The 22,220-nt window shown below is 52.9% G+C and overlaps 1 protein-coding gene across 6 annotated transcripts in view; it reads left to right on the top strand.

Annotated features, from left to right (window-relative positions):
• The first annotated feature begins 3,056 nt into the window (after positions 1-3,056).
• Positions 3,057-22,220, top strand: part of INCENP (inner centromere protein) — a 31,014-nt gene continuing 11,850 nt past the window's right edge. The window contains exons 1-11 of one of the 6 annotated variants that reach the window (XM_046644873.1): positions 3,057-3,183; positions 6,572-6,718; positions 7,144-7,257; positions 8,127-8,932; positions 14,607-14,658; positions 15,525-15,582; positions 15,672-15,789; positions 16,818-16,869; positions 17,294-17,411; positions 17,484-17,618; positions 18,141-18,152. In XM_046644873.1, the coding sequence (XP_046500829.1) occupies positions 6,579-6,718; positions 7,144-7,257; positions 8,127-8,932; positions 14,607-14,658; positions 15,525-15,582; positions 15,672-15,789; positions 16,818-16,869; positions 17,294-17,411; positions 17,484-17,618; positions 18,141-18,152 (1,605 nt within the window). In that variant the 5' untranslated portion in view covers positions 3,057-3,183; positions 6,572-6,578. Of the gene's footprint in view, positions 3,184-6,567; positions 6,719-7,143; positions 7,258-8,126; positions 8,933-14,606; positions 14,659-15,524; positions 15,583-15,671; positions 15,790-16,817; positions 16,870-17,293; positions 17,412-17,483; positions 17,619-18,140; positions 18,153-22,220 lie in introns of all 6 variants that reach the window. The other 5 variants (XM_046644874.1, XM_046644877.1, XM_046644872.1 and 2 more) reach the window with 5 other exon arrangements.

Genomic DNA, 22,220 nt, shown 5'->3' with positions numbered 1-22,220 from the left:
TACAATTTTTATTTCTCAATTATACCTTAATAAAGATGGGAATATAAGATATATGAAAAAAATGGATCATGATGGGTACTAAATTGCTATGGCATTTTCATTTCCTTGGATACATTTAAGAGAGTGATGCAAGACTTTTATCTTAGAATGTCACGATTTACAACACACTGAAAATTACACCCTTTGCAACCATTTAAATGAGGAAAAGAATTTAAAGGTCAATTCAAAAAACATGTACCTAGGTTTTAAAATTTTCTTGCTGGATGCTAGAGCAAAACTATTGGAAGACTATCGCAGACCTCTGGATTTCCTCTCTCTTTGCTCTAGAGACCTAGAGCTGCCAGTTTCTCTTCTTGGGCAGATGTTAAGAGGGTTTCCTAATCTCACAGGGAATCCACATTTCAGACCCCGCTTTTGTCTCCAAAGGACCTGGCACTGGGGGACTGCAGTGCTCATCAGGGAGAGGGCTTCCTCAGTGCTTTCCAGAACATTCCATCATAGGCTTCGTCACGCTAATCTCTACCTATGACTTCTTCTGCTCCATTTTACTGTCAGAAATCCATCTCTAATATCCCAGCATTCTAATAATATAAATATAGTCCACCAGACTGTAAGCTCCATGAGGGCAGGGTCACATCTGCTAGGCTCACCCATGTGTCCTCAGCACAGTGTCTGGAACACACGGACATGCAAAAAGTTATTGAAGTTGAATTAAGTGGGGCAGCTGATCTTGCAGGGGACGTTGTTTTGGACATGAGGGTTGGAGACATGGGCTGAAAATTTGAATAAAACCCAAGAGAAGTCTAATTAATTCATTTTTTTGTGGGATAGCCTTTCTGTTGTTCGAAGGCAGTTAAATCAATCTCTTTTCTCACATCTTCCCTTAAATAATTCTTTGTAAGGAGGAGGCAGGCTCTTCCTGAGCCATGAGATTTGATTCTAGTTCTTTAGCTAAGATATCTTGGCAGGTTACTTGTCCTCTCTTTTCATCAGTTAAAATAGAGACAAACCTTGATAGCTTGCTGCGAGGAGATAATGCATGGGAAAGTGCTCAGAACAAGGACTGTCACAGAGGGGGCCTTCAGGAAGTGGTGGCTTGGAGATAAGGTTCAGCTGCTACTAACCTGGTTGTTCCTTCCCAGGTTTCACTCCACTAAGTCAGTGTTCCAGGGTAGACACAGGCCCAGAGCTGGGCAGAGTAGAGAAAGATTTCTTTCCTCAGTTCATGTGCTTTCCTTCTGTGTTTGAGCTGCTAACTTTGCTTTAACATGATTTGGGGGCTGAAACTGTGGCAGTGCGGGACATCTCTGAAGGAGACTAAAGTAAGACAGACGTGAAGGCAGAAAAACCATCTGGGTGGGGAGAGTAGCTATTGTTCTCTTGAGAAAGGAGACAGTGGAACTAGACCAGAACTGAGTACATTTCATCAAGAGGGGTAGGAGAAGGTTCAGAATAAAGCAATGTCAGAGAAATGTAGGAACTACAAAGATGATCCAGCTTAAGTAGTTTTTTGTGTGTGTGTGTGTGAGGAAGATTGGCCCTGAGCTAACATCTGTTGCCAGTCTTCCTCTTTTTGCTTGAGGAAGACTGTCCACTGAGCTAATATCTCTGCCAATCCTCCTCTGTTTTATCTGGGATGCCGCCAGTGTGGCCTGTGAGCTGTGCTGGGCCTTGCCCAGGATCAGAACCTGCGAAGCAGGGTTAAAACATAACACGTAACATACAATTTACCATCTTAACCATTTTTAAGTACATTGCAGTATGTAACCAGTAAGCACGCTCTTGTGCAATGGATCTCTAGAACTTTTTCCTCTTGCAAAACTGAAACTCTACCTGTTGAACAACTCTCCTTTTCCCTCCTCTCCCCATCCCCTGGCAACCACCACTCTACTTCTTGTCTCTAACAGGTTGACTGCTGTTAGATACCTCATATAAGCAGAACTATGCAGCATCCCTCTTTTTGTGTCTGGTTTATTTCACTTAGCATGACATCCTCAAGGTTCATACATATTGTAGCAGATAGGATTTTTTTTTAGGATTTATTTCTTTTTTAAAGGCTGAATAATAGTCCATTGTACATATATACCACATTTTCTTTATCCATTTATCTACTGATGGACATTCAGGTTGTTTCCACCTCTGGGCTATTGTGAATAATGCTGCAATGAGCACAGATGTAGAAATAGCTCTTGGAGATTCAACGGCCTTATTTTACAGATAGTAGCCCTGACTCACAGAATAAAGCAGAGTTTCTCAACAGTGGCAATACTGGCATCTGGGGCTGGACAATTCTTTGCCGTGGTGGGCTGACCTGTGCACTGCAGAAGCTTAGCAGCATGGCTAGTCTCTACCCGCAGATGCCAGTAGCACCATGCCCCCCCAACCCCCCCAAAAACTAAAACGCATTCATACATTGCCAAGTTGGGGAGGATAGGGCAAAATCACCCCCGATTGAGAACCAGTGCTCCAAAGAATACATTCGGGGCCAGTATAGGCGGGACCCAAGTCGCTGACGCCCAAAAAATGACAGAGGGATCTACCTAAATACAAACTCCGGCGCGATTTACAAAGCGTTTTCTTTTTACTTTTCAAAGATGGCAGAGGTCGGAAAGATGTTATCCTGCATGGAGGAAAGGCTGGTTAGAGAAACTACAAAACGGAAGGTGCCCAGGATGAACACCAGCTCTCGGCCAAGACCCCGGCCCCACGAAGGCCCCCAAACCACCACCCACTCCCCGCGGAGCCTTCGCAGTGCATGCTGGGGCTTGTAGTTCCAGCGTGCGAGACCCTGCGCGCGCATCCCCCCCACCGCGGGCGACTTCCTCTCCTGGCCGCGGGACCGCGGCTCCCGGAAGCTGAGCAGGTTAAAGTTTCAACGCTTCCTTTCCCCGCCTCTTAGTCCCGCAGACTGCCAACCCAAGTAGCCAATAGGTGGCCTGACTGGCGCCTCCTTTTACCTGATTGGTTTTAGAGTTTTGCATCCTCCCAGACAAACTTGCCGGGGATTGGCCGAGCCTTCAGTTTTGAAAATCGTAGGTTTCGCCCGCGCTGCGCCGCCCATTGCTTCCCCGGAGCCTGAGCCCTGGACGCCGGGAGCGGAGGGTCTGGGCCGGCCGGGGGCTGTGCTTAGGGTGGCCGCTGGACTTGGATCGGAGTAGCACTTAGGAGACGCGGTGCAGTCGGGTGAGTGCGCGCGGGCAGCGGGCGGGGGTGGGGGATGGGTAGCGATTTGTTACCCCTCCCGCCAACTCCGGACCGGGGGTGTGCCCCGTTCCCCCCCCCCCCCCCGCTGCCCCTTGCGGCCTGGAAGTGGGCCGGTCACCTCTTGGTCCTGGAGCCTGAGATGACCCCCACCCTCTACCTAGGTCACCAGGATCCGAGAGAATAGCACGGTCGCTTCCCCCTCCCCAGTGCCTAGCACCTTCTGTGCCAAGGAAGCCTTTTGTTGACCTTGACGCGCAGGAACGCACACCGACCGGGTTGTGTGACCGAATTATGCCAGATGGCATATCTGTACAGTTAACCCTCTCTCAACACCTGCCCCTCCAAGTGAGCAGCATTTTAAACGGACCGTTTCCGGAGGCCAATGCTGCCCCTAATCTTGTCACGCCCCAACCACGTTCGCTGTCAGCTTAGTTTCATTCAGCCACCGTAGCCTTCTCTGGGCTTGCCCAGAGCCAAAACTTGGCACCTGCCTTTTGGAGGCTGAAATCGAATAGGCGGCTTAGTGGTGGTTAAGGGCACAGTTTAAAGCCAGGCGTCACCCTTGATTTACTGGGTGACTTTGACTTAACTTCTCTTTGCCTCTGTTTCCTCATCTGCACATGGGTATCCTTGAGGTTGTGGGGAGAATTAAATGAGATGATGGCCGACCTGGGCACGGAGTAGGACTCAGTAAATGGAAGCAGCTGTTATGACCGTCCTTCACCGAGGGGTGGTTGGATGCCACCTTCCTGCACCCTCAAAGGAACAGGCATTGCAAAGGCCGGCGGTGGGGCCTTTAGTCTGGTGTGTGGGGTGAGGGAAGTTTTGGGAGAGAAGGATGAGCTCCCTTCTCCTTGGTGGCACGTTGGGTGCTCTGGGTTTGCGCACAGGTTCTTACACTGGCTGAAGATGAGATTTTTGCTGCTCTTCCCTGGAGCCTCCTTCTTGGTGCGCTGATTCCTCCTTTCTCAGAGTCGTCTCCGTTCTAACGTGCACTGACTCTTTTAAATAGCCAAGCTGAGATCTGCTAAAAACAAACTTCCCCATGGAAGAAGCCCCAAACACTTCTGTGCACTTCATGAAAGAAGCTCTCACCCACTTTGCTATTTTGAACAAATACTTAAAAAAAAAAAAGATGGCAGGTTGTTGCTTTCTGTAGCTTCTCTGAACCTTTGTTGTGGTTTTGGCTTCCTTAAACGATTTTCTCATAACTGGCCTTGAACTGGGGTCCTGCACTTTGCCAGGGCGGAACTCTGGGGCAGAGGGGCTGGGAGGAGCAGCCGGTGGGCACGGGAGAGTCGGAGTCCGTGACTGGCTGGCTGCAGACCTGTCTCAGCCCAGAGCCTCTGCCGTCCATCCTGCCCCTTTGGCCCTGCCCTGTTTAGTGCTGCCTTGGCATCTAGGGCCAGGGGCTTTGGATGAGTATGGCGTGCTCTAACCTGTGTAGAGTGAGCTCATTGGGTGCCCTTTTGTGTGTGTGTGTTCGGGGTGTGGGGGGAGGAAAAACCTGTAGGATGTTTATTTCTAGGTGTACAGTTGCTAATAGATGGATTAATTCATCCAACAAGTGTTTCTTTTGCGCCAGGCACTGAGCCGGATTCTGGGCTTTCAGCTGCGAACAAGACAGATAAGGGCTTGCCCTCGGGGGGCAAATGTTTAGTGAGTAGAGACAAGTAGTAAGAAAGTGCGGTGCAGAGAACTGAAATCAATGGATGGGATCATGGCTGGTGGTCAGGGCCTCCCTGAGTCGCTGAGATCCAAGCGATAAGGAGTGACCTGTACAAAATAGGAGACAGAAGGTTCCAGACAGAGGGCAGAGATTGTTTGAGGAACAAAGGCTAGTTTGCCCTGGAAATCAGGCCCCAGCAAGTCCCGTGAGGCTGCAGCATGACCTGGTGTTAAGCTCTGTAAGCTGTCAAGGGGTCAGTGACTTAGCTCCTCCTGCAGAAGCTTCCATCTTAGGTGGGAGGCTGACCTTTGCGTGGTTCTTGGTTTTGAAGATCCGGGTTGTGGGTCACTGCCATGGTATGAGACACGCATTCTGTCATTATGGCTTACGACCATCACCCATTCATTTGTTCTTTCAATCATTCACTCACTAGTCGGGATATTTACCTAGTCCCCGCTATGACTAATGGAACACTTCTTCCTTGCCTGGGGCTTTGGTGATGATATTATAACCAAGTCTTAAGGAGGATACCTAAGCTGTTGGTTTTTTAAGAAATTAAGAGAAAACTGGTTTTGTGTTTTCCCTTGCCTGATATTTCTAGACAGGTTTTCTTAAAAACAAGACATTGTGGGGCCTGGCCCCGTGGCCTCCTGGTTAAGTTTGGTGCGCTATTTCCAGACAAGTTTTCTTAAAAAGAAGACATTGTCGGGGCTGGCCCCATGGCCTCGTGGTTAAGTTCAGTGAGCTGGACTTCGACGGCCAGGGTTCATGGGTTCAGATCCCAGCCCAGACCTGTGCCACTCATCAGCCATGTTGTAGCGGTGACCCACACACAAACAGAGGAAGATTGGCATGGGTGTTAGCTCAGGGCGAATCTTCCTCATGTAAAGAGGAAGATTGGCAACAGATGTTAGCTCAGGGCAGATCCTCCTCAGCAAAAAAAAAGAAAAACAACCCCCTCTCCCCCCAAAAACACAAGACATTGCTTATCTGCTCCCCTCATGCTCTCTCATCCATTTCTAGGGCATTTCAGCTCAAGGGAGAGAGTGTAGGAACCCCTTGGAGAGGAGCATGCCTCCGGAGCCCTACTTTCTTACCCACTCTTTTGCACCGCAAAACCCCTTCTGTTCATTGGGCTCTTCAAGAGGCAGTTGGATTCCATGTTCTTTGGCCTGATGCGTGGGGTCAGCATGTGTGTAGCTCAGGGTGGCTGTGTCTTAGTTCTTGCTCACCCACAGGTAGTAAGAGGAGAGCCCGCAAGAGAGGAAGAGCAGCCTTGTGTTTGTCAGGCAGAGACGGGGTCCTGTGGTGGCCCCAGTTTCTCCCTCATCCAGGAAGGCAGCTGGCCATGCCTTGTCATTTTGAGCTGCAGAAAAGGCCATTTATAAGAAAGATCATTGATACCAGAATTGGCTGGGAAGTATGGACTTAGGGGGACGGCGTGCTCTGGGTGGGTGGATGGATTGGGGGATGAGTTTGATGAGTGGAAGGAAAAGGGCAAGCTCTTCTTTTGCAAAAAAAAAGCTGTGGATTGACATCTCTGGGGAGTGGCTCTGAGCAGGGAGGGGCCCTGATTTAGGCACTGGGTGTTTTGTGGTGATCAGCGGCAGGCACTGTGGCTGGGCAGGCTCTTCCCCTGGAGAAGGCTTCAGCCCCCAGCCCTGAGCCCTTAGGCCTCTTCTTGCTTTCGCCAGACAGATCCACCATGGGGACGACAGCTCCAGGGCCCATTCACCTGCTGGAGCTGTGTGACCAGAAGCTCCTGGAGTTTGTCTGCAATGTGGACAACAAGGACTTGGTGTGGCTCCAGGAGATTGAGGAGGAGGCCGAGCGCATGTTCACCAGGTGAGGGCAGGGGTGTGCCAGCAGGCGGTGTCAGGGGCTGTGTGGCTGCTATGGCCTTGGGGACACAGCAGCCCACTTCCCCACCTGACAGGGAAGGTAGACAGGCTGCCAGGGGTCCTTCCTGAGTGCAGTGTGCTTGGGGCCCAGCTTAGTATAGTGGGAAGAGGAAGGAGAGATGGTGGGCTGGGCCCGGGGGATGGGCTATGGAGGCTTGCCTGGCAACGTTGTCCTCCTGCCGTGTCTCTGTGAGGAAGCTCCAAGTGCCTGGCAGCAGACCTGCACAGGCCTTGGAGAGCTCGCTTGATGCTTATCACCCCAGCTTGTTCTGTCACTACCAGGAAACAGACGGGGGCTGGACTGGGTCGGGGGGCGGGGCGCAGTGGTTTCCACGCAGCCATGAACATCCCCCTCCTTGTGCCAAACAGAGAATTCAGCAAAGAGCCCGAACTGATGCCCAAAACGCCTTCTCAGAAGAACAGACGTAAGAAGAGACGGATTTCTTATGTCCAGGATGAAAACAGAGACCCCACTCGGAAAAGGTAGGAGGGGCCGGAGGCTGCCCCCAGCCAGAGGAGGGTCGGCTGGGCAGGCGGGGCCTGGAGGCATGGTGCCCACTGAGAGGGTTTGATTTGCAGGTGGTAACTGGGAACAGAGGCTGCAGGAGTGGTGGTGGGTACCAGTGGGCCATGCTAAGGGGCGAAATGTCATGGGGAAACGAAGCATGACCCAAGACCATGGAGTCCAGAGCGTGCACTCATGCATGTTTGTGTGTGTGTGTGTGAGAGAGAGAGAGAGAGAGTGAGAGAGAGAGATCTGGGCCTTGGAAGATGGGAAGGCTTTCCAGAGGTGGGATTTCCAGAAGCAAGTACCTTCTTGGCAGAGAGCAACCAGAGGTGTGGCCCAGGGGGCTGTTCCTGAGCCCCTGTTGCTGTGCTTGTGCCCGTGGAAATGACTGTGGGCTGCAGAGGACGGGGGAAGAGGCTGGTTGTTGGGTCAGGTGGTCCCGGCTGCACAGCCCAGCTCCGCCCCGTAGCCGCGTATGTCCTTGGGTGAATTTTCCACCTCTGAGCTTCAGGTTCCTCATCTCCAAGGTGGGGAGAATGGTCCCTGCCTCTCAGGGCCGTCTTGTGGATTAAGCGACAGCATGAGTAAAGCCTCGGGCCGGGTGCTTGGCACAGTGTGACCTCAGTCAGCAGGAGGTCTGTGTGAATTTAAGCTCAGCAGTTCTGTGAGGACTGGCATTATCCCCAATTTACAGGTAGGGAGGCTGAGGCTCAGAGAGGAACGGCCTGGGGTCTCATGGCTTAGAGACGCCCAGTCTGGACTAGAAAGAACCGCAGTCTTCTGCCTCTAAGCTCTTGGCTTTGTCGTCCGTTCATAGTCCCTGCTTCTGCTCTGCGATCTCCAGCAGGTTGTCCCGCAGAAGGACGCGGAGCAGCCAGCTGGGTTCCCGGCACCTGCGCAGCAAGGACAAGGTGGAGAAGCTGGCCACGGTGGTGGGGGAGAACGGCTCCGTCCTGCGGCGGGTGACGCGTGCTGCAGCTGCGGCAATGGCGGCCACCGCGGCTGCTCCTTCGCCCACCCCTGAGTCTCCCACAGCACTGACCAAGAAGCCCAAAAGTAGCCTCGAGCAGTGCCAGCTGGTGCCAGTGGTGGAGATAGGCGTCTGCGAGCACCAGAGTGCCGAGCAGCATCTCAACCAGCTCCAGTCTGCCCAGGCTCAGTCACGGGCTCCGTCCCCAACCCCGGCTCCAGCCACAGCTCCGGCCTCCCACGTCACCGTGATAACGGATGAAAAATCAACACCCGAGAAGTCAGAGGCCGGGAGACTGGAGTCTGTCACTGTGAGCTCCCTGATGGCTACACCACAGGACCCCAAGGGCCGAGGGGTCAGAGCAGGGCGGTCTGCCTCCAAGCTCAGGATTGCACGGGCCTCCCCGGGCCCGCACGACTCACCTGGCTCTCCGGCCTCCCCGTGGCAGGAGCGGGTGCTGGGTCCCATCTTGCCTGGTAACTTCTCCACGCCCACGGGCGCCCGTGTGGACTCGAGGTCAGTGCGGCGCAGCCTGATTGCCCCGTCCTCCCCAGGGGCCCAGGTCTCACTGGTCCAGAAGTACTCCCTGGTGGCCAAAAAGGAGACCACTGTCCGCAGATCAAGCAGAAGGATTGCCAAGAAGGCCACCGAAGAGCCGGCCGCCTCTGCCCGCATCATCTGTGAGTCTGGGTGTCAGCAGTGGGACGGGGTGCGGTGCGTGATCCTTGGTCCTTGCTCAGCAGGAGGAGCTCTGGGGAACCATCTTGCAAGGAGCTGTCCTTTGAACTTTCTGAGATGATGTAAATGTTCCCCATCTGTGCTGTCCTGTATGGTAGCCACTAGCTAGTCACACATGACAGTTGAGCCCTCACAGTGTGGCTGGTGTGATTTAGGAACTGAATTTTTAGTCTTATTGCATTTTACTCAATTTAGATTTAAAGAGCCAGGCGTGGCTAGTGGCTACCACATTGGACAGCGCTGATCTAGTCCAACCCTCTTGTTTTACCAATGAGTAAACTGAGGTCCGGGGACGGTGGCCACAGTGTCCCTGTGGTTAAAGGCCATACTGAGGCTCAAACCTGGGCCTTTGGCCCAGGGCCACTGTCTTCCCCTTTCCTCCTGCAGAGGTTGGCTGAGATGCACCACATTTGGGGGCTGCCTCCAATTAGCAAAACTCTTTAGTCTGGAGATACTGAGACGAAGAGTTGTGAACTGTCCTCATAGCAGGCTCATTCTAGGAGGGACAGATAAGTGGGTTTGAGTGCCAGCTCAGCCATTTACCCACCTGTGACCTTGGGCAGGTGACGGGAGCTCCTTCATGGGCCTCAGTTTCTCCTTGGTCGGCTGGGGTAATAATGGCGTCACCTCAAAGCATCGTTGTGAGGTTTTCCTTGTTAGCCTGCATGGGGTGCTTAGAACAGTGCCTGCCAGGAAGGAAGGGCTCTGTAATCTTAGCTCTTCTTATCATCATCTGATCCCTGCCCAGGGGACCATTGTCCCAGTGGGAGCAGGTGTTTCGAGCCACTGAGGAGCAACAGGCAGCTCTAAGCGTCCAGGCTGGCTGCGTGGAGGAGGTAGATCTGAGCTGGGAGGGTTCCAAAGGATGCTTGGGCTTCTGCCAGGTGGAAAAATGTGGGGAAAGGTGTCCCTGGCAGAGGGACCAGCTTGTGCAAAGACCCTGAGGCATGAAACAGAAAGTGGTGGGTTATCTGGGGCTCATGTCCCACACAAGGGGCTTAGACTTGTGGCCCCTCAAGCATTGCTGGAAGCTTCCTGGCACTTTGTGAAAAAGGGCCAAGAGGAAGGAAGAGAGGGAGGCAGCGAGACCAGGTAGGAGGCTGCAGCAAGAGTCCAGCCAGAGGATGGTGCAGTGGTGGGATTGATGGAGAGGAGAGGCCAGGTTTTGTATTAATGTGTATTAAAATAGCAGCCACCATCTGCCTGGCCCTTCTAGATTTATAAAACACAAGGTTGTCTCGTTGGTCCCTGCAGCCACACTGTTAGCCTGTTAGGATTTCCGTACTTTATAGAGGGGCAAACTGAAGCTTACGGAGGCCACTGAGTCTGTCAGTTGGGAGGCTGGGGCTTGTGCCCCACTTGTTTCCTCCTTTCTAGGATGGCAGGCCCCTTGCTGAGAAGGCCTTGTGGAAAGCCCTTCACCTTGCCAAGTTTCTTTCCCACCTGGGAAGGGTTTGCTCCAGGCGGTGGGGCTCTGGGTCACGCAGCCTGGGGGATGTGCAGACTTGCATCCTGGCACACTGTCCATTTCTGGATTCTCGGGAGGGCCAAGATGATTCTGACCTGCCTTGGAGATTTCCTCAGTCCTGAAGTCCTAGAAAGGAGCCCAAGAGGGCAGGTGAGCCTGGAGCCTAGAGAGAGGGCTGGGGAGAGACTCCTGAGGCCCTCTTGTGCTTCTGGGTCAGAGATCCAGATCTGAAGCCTTCAGCCATTCCCCTTGCTCCTCCCTCTTGGCCCCCTCCCTATGCATGGTGGTTTCTGATTTGACCTGCGCACTCGATCCAAGCCTGTCTGACTCCAGGCCCAGGACTCATCCTCTTTCTTGAGGTGGAAAGAAGAGGGAAAGGAGGGGGACAGTAAAACATGGCAGTTAAGAGTCACCCCGGAGTCACACAGAGCCAAGGGTGACCTTGGGCACACCCTTCTCTGCACCTCGGTTTCTCTATCTGTTAAATGGTGGCAACACCTGCCTTGAATGTGGGTAGAGAACTCATCTTAGCGCTTGGATATGGTGCAGGCTCAGTCAGTCTTTGTCAAAAGAAAACGATAAAGGCCAAGAGCATCTGTGTCCCTGAAGCTCAGTGTGGGTGTGGCCATGCTGACCTGAAGGATGCTGCGGGCATGCCGAGCAGTGAGGAGCTTCCTGGAAGCCTTCTTGACGCCAGGCTCTGGGGCTTGGCTGGGCGGGCAACTCAGAGATAGGGTCTTAGTTTGGGCTCCCCCAGAAGCATCCTTGATGTAAGGGTTTGATGCAACTTGTTAATTTTGGAGGGGAAGGAAACACCTGCAGCAGGGAGTGGGGAAGTGAGTCAGGGAAAAGAAGGCTGCTGGGAAGGGGGCCTGGTGCCAGGGGAACCTCTGCATGCCCGTGGTGCCCTGGACGAGGGCTGCTGGGTGGAGGCATCAATCCCTTGCACTCCTGGCCTGGTACACAGTTGGCCAGAGAGCCCCTGGGCAGAGAAATGTGGGTGCAGCAGCTGATGGGCAGTTGGGCTTAGGAGTGGTTAGGCAGGGGCCGCTTTAGGGTTTCTGGAGGGTCCTTCTGTAGAGGCCAGGCTCCTCCTCAGGCTTCCCCAGCCACCTCTGGGAACAGAGGAACAGCCGTCCTTCTGCCAGGCCTTAGGCCACCAGACCGGTTCTGAGGCCCGAATGGCATGCGGATGGCACTTAAGGTTCCAGAGGAGTCCTTGCACTGGTGGAATAGTTGTGCGGTCACGTGGGTGTCTTCTCACTCTTCTGCCCCCCTCACCAGTGAGCACTGAGCTGGGATGGAAGGCACGGGAAATGAGGGAAACTGTGTTTTCTGGCCACAGACCCCCTCAGGTGGGAGCAGGCACTACCCGTAACCTCTAGCCTGGCCCTGCAGTGCTCCCTCCCACTCCCCCAGGCTTGGCTACTGCACCCCAGAAAGGTCGCTGCTTCTGGTTCTCTCTTTGTCCCACAGTTTGCTGCTCTGGCTCCTCATTCATCTTCCCTCCTTCCCTTAGTCCCATGGGCACCGCCTGGTCTCACACTGGCTGCCTCTCAGCCTCACCTCTGGCCACATTCCCGTGACTCAGGATGCTGCGGCCCAGCCAGCCTTCTTTCTGTTCCCCAAAAAGCCTGCTCTCTCCTACCTCACGGCCTTTGCACCTGCTTGACCAGCGGCTCTCAGCTTTTGGCCTTAGCACCTGTTGCCAGTCTTAAAAATTCTTGAAGACACAATCAAAGAGCTTTTGATTATGGGGGTTCCATCCATTGATAGTTAATGTATTAGAATTTAAAACTGAAATTTAAAAAAATTTAATATTATTTAGTATTTTGTTTCTTATATTAACATTAGTTAATATTTTAATATTAAAAATTAAAAATATTATTTAATACTTTAATATAAAAAATAAGCCAGTTGCCTGTTGCTGTTAGATTTTTTTTGTGTGTGAATAAATAACTGTTTTCCAGAACAAAAATTTAGTGAGGCGATTGGCATTTTTCTACATTTTGCAGATCTCTTTCATGTGTGGCTTCAAAGAAGATAACTGGATTCTGCATTCAGTCTGTTGCATTGTGTTGTTTCGGTGAAAATATATGAAGAAAATCTGGCCTCACACAGATTATAGTGGGAAAATGGAGGTGTACTTTAAAGCCCTGTTCAGATAATCGTGCATATTCATTTTTTTCAGATAATTTGTGCATACTCAATGCAACATGTTGTCGTTTCTTTCTTTCTTTCTGTTTTCTTTGCAGGGGAAGATTTGCCCTAAGCTAACATCTGTTGCCAATCTTCCTCCTTTTTTCTTCCTCACCCCCTTCCCCCGACAAAGCCCCAGTACATAGTTGTGTATAGTTTTAAGTTCTTCTGGTTCTTCTGTGAGAGCCGCTGCCACAGCGTGGCTACTGACAGATGAGTGCTGTGGTTCCACGACCGGGAACCAAACCCAGGTTGCCGAAGCGGTGTGTGTTGAACTTTAACTGCTAGGCCTTCAGGGCTGGCTCACAAGTGTAGTTTCTTAAAGGCTCGTTGCAGTGTGGACTCTGAAACCATATTGTTGATCCCACATTGATTGGTCTATCCTGCACTTTGAATGGATCTTTTAGCCATGCGTGATTTTGTAACCTCATGCACTGGTCATCTGGAAAACAGTATTTCACTGAGTTAGGCTCATCTTCCAAATGTTGACACACTTCATTACATATTTTTTAAAAGGAGTACATTTGTTTTCTGATCTCATCAGAAAAGCCTTTACGTACTGGGACGCAATGAAGTGCATGGTGGTGGGTGGGTACACGTTTTTCAAAATTCTGTTTTTGGCTCTTTTTTTCTTAGCTCAATCTTTTATTATTGGCAACAAATACTATTCATGACTTTATTTTAAGTGACAGACTCACTTTGTTCCTTTTTAAGAAAATGTCTGCCAAATACCCAAGATCGAATAACCATAGTTTGTCAGTTCTTTCAATTAAAAATAGTGTTCCCTGAGAAAAGCAGCTCTTCAGTGGGGGGCTCAAACCTGAGTGCCCTTCACAGAGACGTGGGTGTGCAGCACGGCATCCTGCATGCTTCGCACCTTGTCACACAGAATATTAGGACACGTACTCATTTAGATTTAATACAATTAGTAGTTTTACTCCTTCATCAAGGACATTCTTAAGTGAAAGTGCACATTTCTGTACTGAGTGTGGGGTCCAATCTGGTTTGCGACCTCATTTGGTGCACAGGCTTCAGCAGTTCTACCTCCCATTGCTTCTGTGCTGTTTGGAAAATCTCAACACACTGAAAAGGGAAAATAACGTTTTGGTATCCTGGTGAAAATAGTTACAACTTCACAGATCCCCCGAAAGCATTGGGGAGCCCCAGAATATGCTTTGAGAACTACTGGCCTGAACATCCTTCTCCCTCCCACCCCTCCTCCTTTGATGTCAACTTCTTATCCTTCACGTCAGAGCATCCAGACAGCTCGGGTCCCTCATTATAGGCTTTTAAAATCCCCTCTTTTCTCTGTCATCATACATATCACATGACGTTTGCAGAATTATTTGATGATTATCTAGACCAGAGAGGGGCTCTGTCTATTGTGCTCACCATTGGGTTCCCAGGCCCAGTACATAGTAGACTGTCAATGGATATTTGTTGAATGAATTAGTGGCTTTGTGTTGGGGCCCATGCTGGAAGTTGGGGGCCTGGAGCTGCATCAGATACTGTCTTATTTTCCCAAGAGACTCCCAGCTCAGTGAAGGAGCCAAGATGTGCCCACAGATGGGCATGTTGCCGTCTAGGGAGTAGCAGGAAACATAAAGCCAGGGCTCCATTGAAGATGCTAGTAGTTCAGGGAGTGCTGAGGGTGAGTGCTTGGGGCACAGCAGAGCCTCTGCCCCCAGTGAGGGGAGGGGTCTCTGAGGTGGAGAGGGTTTGTGTCTGAGGAAGAGGGGTCTCTGAGGTGGAGAGTATCTGTGTCTGAGGAAGAGAGGGGTCTCTGAGGTGGAGAGGGTCTGTGTCTGAGGAAGAGGGGTCTCTGAGGTGGATACGTTCTGGTTGTGAAGGCCGAGTGGCCAAGCCTCCACCAGAACCTGGTTCCCTGGATCTTCGAGGGCCATCTGGCCGGGTTCTGAGGGCGTCTTTTGTTCCTGTTTTCTCCTCAGGTCACAGTTACCTGGAGAGGCTCCTGAATGTTGAGGTGCCCCAGAACGTCAGGTGAGTTCAGTCCCAGGGCTTGGCCCCTTCCCTGGGCTGGGCAGGGCACGCTGGGGGCCGTGTCCGGTGAGTCCCGGGGGTGGAAGCGCATCCTGTGCCCGAGCCTTCCCTCCTCGTGGGGATGCCCACGGGTTGCCCCCTGCTGCGGCTCTGCCTCTGCCCCTGCCCCAGTCTAACCAGGCAGTGAGTGACACGAATGTCATGTGTTCCACGTCGCTCCTCAGCTTCACTCGTTAGTCCTGGCCTGCCCTAGACCCTCCAAGCCTCACCTTGGGGCGTGGGCTCCCTAGGTCATCAAATCCCGAGGCCTGTGGAGGAGCTAGTGCAGTGTGAGGAGCCACATTCTATGTGGGGTGGGGTTTGAGGGTATCCCCTGCTCCAGGGTTACACCCCCGCACTGCTTTGGGCCAGCACTCCTTTTCCTGGAGGCTACGTCCTGCCATCGGTAGAACTCGGCTCCCCCACCCCTGCTTTGGAGCAGAGGGTTAGTGCCTGGGATGGCGTGATGGGGTGACGGGGCAGACCTGCTGGCTTTGCTGGCCCTACGGTGAATGAAGGGCGGGCCTTAAGAGAGACGTGACTCAGTGGGGCCCAAGGGGTTGAGGCGGAGCTGGGAAAGGGTTCACCTCCCAAGTCAAGGCCCTGATGGGGCTGAGTGAAGCCAAATTCAGATGCTGACATCCCTCATCTGCCCAGGCAGCAGAGGCTCCGGGCAACCACTGGCTCTGGCTGTTGTCCTCCCATCCTGCCTGGGGCTGTGGGTTTGTGGCCCAGGCCGGAGTGTCCCATGGGTCTGGGAGAGGCTCCTGTGGGGAGGACTCGGGCTGGCTGAGTGGATCCCACAGTACCTCGTGCTCTGCTTTCAGCCCTGAGCAGAAGGAGCCCAGCAAGAAGGCTGAGCCCGTGGAGGCGGCTGAGCCGGAGGTAAGGTGGGCAGGCCGGGGGCGGGGCGGGCTCGTGCTCTGTGCTGCAAGTCCCAGGTTCAGACCCCAGAGCCTCGGTTCTTGCCCCAGGTGCCCAAGAATGACAGGAATACCTCGCAGTCCCACAGTGCCACCAAGATCGCCATTAGCATGCCTGTCTCACGGCCTGTGGCTGGTGGCCACGAAACGCCCTCTGAAGGCCTGCAAGGTGAGTCTTCCCGACCTGCCATGTGCGGATACCCCGGGCCGTGGGAACCTTGGCGGCCTTGGCCTGACTGTCTCTGGCGGGGAGGAAAGCCCCATCTTCTGGACTCATCGGCTGAAGGTAACCGAGACCCAGGGGTGCGCAGATCTCTTTTGAGTCTGCAGAGTTCATCTCTCACCTTTTGGCTGCAGCTGCTGCCGAGTGCCATGTGAGTGGCCATAGCTGGTTGGTGCAGGAAGCGGGGGAAGGGCCTGAATTGGGGCATTAGCTGTGAACCTGCCAGGTCCAGGCCTTGGCCCCGCTCCAGGGGGCGGTGGGAGGAACCTTGCACTGGGGTGTGAACACCTGGCCTCTTGTTTTGTCTCTGCCGCTGCTCACTTCTCACCTTTGTGGGTCCCCTGTCTAAAGAGGGTGGGAGATCTGTGGGCTCTGGCACCCCCAGACTGCTGGGGTATCCCAGAGTCTGGCTCACATCTCCCGCTGGGAAGAGCACCGTGGCTGTGAGATCTTGAACACTGCTTCCCCAGCTTTATGACGGGGTTAGGGACAATGGCCAGGCCAGCCACAGTCCCCCAGGGGGACTGCAAGGACCCTTTGGAGTGGAGTGTTAAAGGGCCTGGGAGAGCCTGGCGCTTTCTCCTACCAGGGAAACAAAATATTCACCACCCCATGTGGACCCTGCACAGGAACCTGGCCCTCGTCTTGTCCCAGCGGCCCCAGCTAGAAGGGACAGGAGGAGTGGGATTCCAAAACCCCCTTGATGGGATCATCCTGCTGTTCTTGTCACAGAGGCCAGGCATGGGGGTGAGGGGTCTACATAGGGGTGAGGCACTGGGGATAGCATGCTAAGCTCTCAGTGTCCACAGGTTTGTCAAGGCCAGTCAGTGCTAAGGCTGATGCTTCCGCCACTGGCTGCCTTTGGGACTGCCAGGAAGAGAGCCCTGCCCTGGCCATGGCTGCTACCAGTGGCCACCTTCCCCTGACCCCTCCATGCCGTCCCTGCAGCCTCCCTGAAACTGTTCTATTCACAGAGGTTAAGACTGACCAAGCAGACGGCCCCAAGGAGCCACCCCAGAGTGTCAGGTTTGCATCTGGGAAGGGGTGTTGTGAGGGGCCCAGGGGAGCATGCGTGAACCTCGAGTCCTCGTGTGGGCAGTGGGTGTGTGGTCAGGGGCATCTGTTGCCTCTCGGGTGGGGCCTGGTGCTCTGACTTAAGGAGCGAGGTGGCTTGATACCGTGCGATGAGCCTGCCCTGGGAGTGGGCGATCCGGTCATAGACCCCATCCTTCTGTGTCCTCCTGGCTTTGCGACCTTGGACTGGTCACGTCCCTACCTCTGACTAGGCAGCAGAGGGTCGGTCAGGAAGACCCTACCTCTTTCAGTCTGGTGTCCTGTGAACTGGGCCCAGTTTTGCTCACAGGGGTGATCTTTTATGGGGCGTGGCTGGGGCTCTGGGGAGGGTACCAGGGTCAGCCTTGTGACACTGCTGCCACCTGCACCTCGGCAGGAGGAAGCGCAGCTACAAGCAGGCGGTGAGCGAGCTGGATGAGGACCAGCAGCTGGAGGATGAGGAGCTGCAGCCCCCCAGGAGCAAGACCCCTTCCCCGCCCTGTCCAGCTAACAAGGTGAGCAGACATCCGCCCTCCTTCCGTGCTCCTGCCCCATCCTTGAGTCCTGACTCTGGTCCTTGTCTGCAGGTGGTGCGGCCCCTCCGGACCTTCCTGCACACCGTGCAGAGGAACCAGATGCTCATGACGCCCACCTCAGCCTCCCGCAGCAGCGTCATGAAATCCTTCATTAAGCGCAACACTCCCCTGCGTGTGGACCCTAAGGTGAGGGAGCCTGTGCCAAGCTTTGCTAGAGCTGGGGCAGCATCACTGAAGGCTCCAGTCTGTCCCCTAGGCTACTGAGAGCAGTGTGGGTCTGGGCCAAGGCAGGTGTGGCTTGGCACTGGTTAAAGGCCAGCTCAAGCCTTTGTGGCCAGGGGCTGCCTTGGTTTTTGGGGACTGTCCGGACCTCTTGGCCTCTATGCTGCAGCCTAGAGGCTTGACTGGCGCAGTGTGACCGCTAGGTCGTGGACCTTGGGCACACCCAGGAGGTTGGTCTAGCTGGCCACCGCCCTGCCCATCCATCCCCGTAGCCCCAGTGATTTGAGTGGTTAAGGTGAGGGAGATGTGGATGCGTTCACTCGTTGAGGTAGAGGGCTGGGTGAGCTGCGAGGAGGTGGTGGTGCTGCTGGCGAGAGGGTGCAGGCCCCGAGCAGACTGGCACAGCCAGGAGCCTGGCCTGCTTCCCTGGACGGCCCCCAGCCTGGCATTAACTCTCGGCTTTTCCTTGTCTCCTCTCCTCCACAGTGCAGCTTCGTTGTAAGTAAAGCCTTTCCTGTGCTTGTAACCTAGCTCCACCCAGCACTTACCCGCTGTCGCCCTGTCCTTGTGGAACTGACACCTGTAGAAGCACTAACCTCGGCAGCAGGAGTGTTAAGGGAGATGGGAGGTGGAGGTGAACCAGAGGCGCTGGGTGGCTGGCTGGAGGCGTCCAGCAGTTCTGGAGCTGGCCTCCTCCCTCTGCACAGCCTGCGCTCTCTGCCCTTGACTCTGCTTCTCTGAGAATGAGTCTCAGAGCCTCCCTGAGGCAGGAGGGAGCAAAGCAGAGAGGCTGTGACCTACGGCTGCTCCCCAGGGCCACAGCTTGAGGTGTTCCCCACAGCCACCTCCCTCCCTGCTCCCCAGCACTGGGCTCCCCCTCAGGGTCTGGGGCTGCGAAGAGAACAGACGAGTCGCCTCCGGTCCCCAGAGCCACTGAGATTTGTTGTGTCACACACCTGATTACTGCCTTGTGGGGACAGAGCAATGGGGGAAACCGAGGTTGAAGGCCGGGTGACAGTGGAACTGTCAGTGGCGGCGTCTGGAAAGAAGGCCACAGAAGCTGTTCTCTTCTCAGATACCTCAGAGCTGAGCTGGGCCACCGGCCGTGAGCAAGGAGCCACGGAGAGCTGGGACCTGCTGAGCCCGCAGTCCTGGCTCCCTGGGCTCTCCCGAGCTGCGAGGCTGCAGCCCCTTCATTCCTTTAGTTCCCGTTGGCGCTTTGAAGGGGCTCCTACTAGGAGGGCTTCTGCCTCCAGCCAAGGGCCTCGGGGCCTGAGCAGCGCTGCCTGGGGCTTGGCAGGTCCAGGGGCTTCCCAGCAGCTGGACGCTGGCCTCTGAACTTGCCTCTTGTGCAAGGAGGCTGGTCCCCTCTGGGTGGATGAGGTGACAGTGTGCCTTCCAATAGGCCAGCAAGCAGGCTATGTGGCCTTAGGCACCTGTTTTTGTGCCAGGCCCCTGCTGGGCACCTGAGCCCACAGCAGAGAACCAGACTGAGGCTTGTTCCTCCTGCACGGAACTCCCGTGCCCCACCCAGACTGATCAGAGCCTTGCAGGGCTCATGGGGATGACCGAGAGGCCACCAAGCTGCCCTTTCCTGCTTGGGGAGTCCAGACCCTTGTACAGAGCACCTAGCGGGTGTGGGAAAGTCCTCTGTTAGGGCCTAGGTAGGTCGCAGGGGCCTTGGGGCCTCTACTTGTTGCCTAACATTTGGGCCTGAGTTTCTTCAGCTACAAAATGAGGAGACCGAGTTCTCGTCCTGAAGCCTGGATGGACCAGAGAGTAATGCGTGTCAGGCCCCCAGCGCAGGGCTGGGTATGAAGTGGTTGTTTGATAAATGGCAGGACGACTGCTCAGTTGAGACCCCTGGAGGCAGAAGGGGCTGCACAAGCTTTTGGTTTCCTCCCACCCTTTGCGCTGGCCTTGACAGTGGCCTCTGGGGAGCAGGGGCAACCCAGCCCACCTTTGAGGGTGGGGGCAGAGAGGAAACACAGATCCTGTGACATGAACAACTCTTGTGTTCTATAGAATTTACAATGCAGCAGGGTAAGTTCTCTGACTTGTGCTGGGCAATTTTAGCACTCAAGCTTCAGGACAAAACCTGTTTTGCTGAGTCGTGTTGAAAGCAGGGGTCTGGTTGGCTCTTGGGGCAGGAAGAGGGGGTGGTGGCCACTCCAGGTGCCACGTGGCCTTTGCTTCCGAGGTGTTTTCCTTATGGGCAAAGTAAGGGATGGGACCTGGTTGGGGAAGCGGGGTGGAGGTCTGGCCTCCTGCTGATCTTCCCTGGTCTGGGCGGTGGGAGAGTCGGGGGCCTGCCAAAGGCCCCCCACTCCCTCCCCATGGGGGTCTCCCAAAGGCCAGCGTCCTCCTCCAGGCCCTTCCCGCACCCAGCTTCGCTTCTATGGCTCATGGTCATCTCTCCTTCCTTCCATTTCTCTCTCCATCTTTTAAAGAAAACTTTCACTAAAAAAATTATACAGTAAAACTTACGCTAAAAATTATCATCCAGTAAAATCTATGCTTTGTACAAGTGTGGACTAAGTAACCACTACACAATTGGGATCCTGAACAGTTCCATCACCCACAAAGATCCCTGCCCCCACCTGTAACCCCTGTTCTCCATCACCATAGTTTTGTCTTTCGAGAATGTCATATAAATGGAATCAAACAACGTGTGACCTTTTGAGATGAGCTCCTTTCACTCAGCATAATGCTTTTGAACCCGCCTAAATCGTTACATTTGAAGTGAGTGTCTTGTAGTCAGCGTATAGTTGAGCTGGGTTTTGTTTTGTTTTTTAAATCTATTCTGACATTATCTTCTATCATTTTTGGTGATAGGTTTGGATTTCAATTAGTAATTGCTCTAGGCATCACCTAACTTTCACAATCACTTTTGTTTTTTTTATTTTTTCATCTTTTTAAAGATTTTATTTTTCCTTTTTCTCCCCAAAGCCCCCGGTACGTAGTTGTATATTTTAGTTGTGGGTCCTTCTAATTGTGGCATGTGGGATGCTGCCTCAGCATGGCTTGATGAGTGGTGCCATGTCCACGCCCAGGATCCGAACTGGTGAAACCCTGGGCCGTGGAAGCAGAGCGCGTGAACTTAACTACTTGGCCAGGGGCCGGCCCCCACAATCACTTTTAGAATCAGTCTCTTACCAGTTCAGTTGGAATGTAGGCAGCCTACCCTCCCCACCGTATGCTGTCAGTGTCACATATATTACATCTCCATACATTGATCACCCCGTCAGATAGTGTTACAATTTTTGCCTTCAACTGTCAAACATTTTAAAGAACTCAAGAGGAGAAGAATAATGTTGATATTTACCTGGATATTTACCATTCCTCTTGTCCTTCCTTCATTCCTGAGGTCTCACATTTCCTTCTGGTACCATTGCTCTTCTGTCTGGAGAACTTCCTTTGGCAATTCTTTGAGAAGAAGTCTGCTGGCAACACATCCTCTACTTTCCTTCATTTGAGAAAGGCCATTTCCCTTCATTTCTTTCTTTTTTTTTTTTTTTAAAGATTGGCCCTGAGCTAACATCTGTTACCAAACTTCTTTTTCTTTTCTTCTTCCCAAAGTCCCCTATTACGTAGTTGTGTATTCTAGTTGTAGGTCCTTCTAGTTCTGCTTTATGGGATGCTGCCTCAGCGTGGCTTGTTGAGCAGTGCCAAGTCTGTGCCCGGGATCCGAACTGGCGAAACCCTAGGCCACCGAAGCAGAGCATGTGAACTTAACTGCTCCACCATGGGGCTGGCCCTCTCCATTTCTGAAGGATATTTTCACTGATATAGATGGAGTTCTGGATTAGCAGTTCTTTCCCCTCCACACTTTAAAGATGTTGGGCCACTTCCTTCCAGCTCCAGTTTCTGATGAGGGATCTCCAGTCACTCAAATCATTGCTCCCAGTAGATAATGTGTCTTTTTCTGTGGCTGCTTTTGAGATTTTTTTCCCCTTTGTATTAAGGTTTTAGCAGTGTGATTATGATGTGACTGAATATGAGTTTCCTTGGGTTTATCCTGTTTGGGTTTTGATGACCTTCTTGAATCTGTAGATTTATATCTTTTACCAAACTTGGGGTGTTTTCAGCCATTATTTCTTCAATTTTTTTTTCAGTATCTCATTCCTCTCCATTGTGGGATGACAAGGACACGAATGATAGACTTTTTGGTGTCATCTCACTCTTCCCTCAGGCTGTTAATTTTTCTCCAATATCTTTTTCTCTATGTTTAGATTAGATAATTTTATTGACTTATTTTCATGTTTCCTGACATGTGTCTTCTCCATTCTTCTCTTGGACCCAGTCACTGAATTGTTTTTTTAATTGAGATCATGATAGTTTACAAAACTGAAATTTCAGTTGTACATTATTATTTGTCTGTCACCATATAAGTACTCCCCTTCACTCTTTGTGCCCACCCCTCAACCCCCCTTTCCCCTGGTAACCACTGAACTGCTCTCTTTCTCCGTGTATTTGTTTATCTTCCACATATGAGTGAAATCATATGATGTTTGTCTTTCTCTGTCTGGCTAATTTCGATTAACATAATACCCTCAAGGTCCATCC

This window comes from Equus quagga, chromosome 17 (assembly GCF_021613505.1).
Source record: "Equus quagga isolate Etosha38 chromosome 17, UCLA_HA_Equagga_1.0, whole genome shotgun sequence".
Classification (NCBI taxonomy): Eukaryota; Metazoa; Chordata; class Mammalia; order Perissodactyla; family Equidae; genus Equus; species Equus quagga.
Note: the sequence above shows the minus strand (reverse complement) of the source record. Positions and strands in the feature narration are given on the sequence as shown.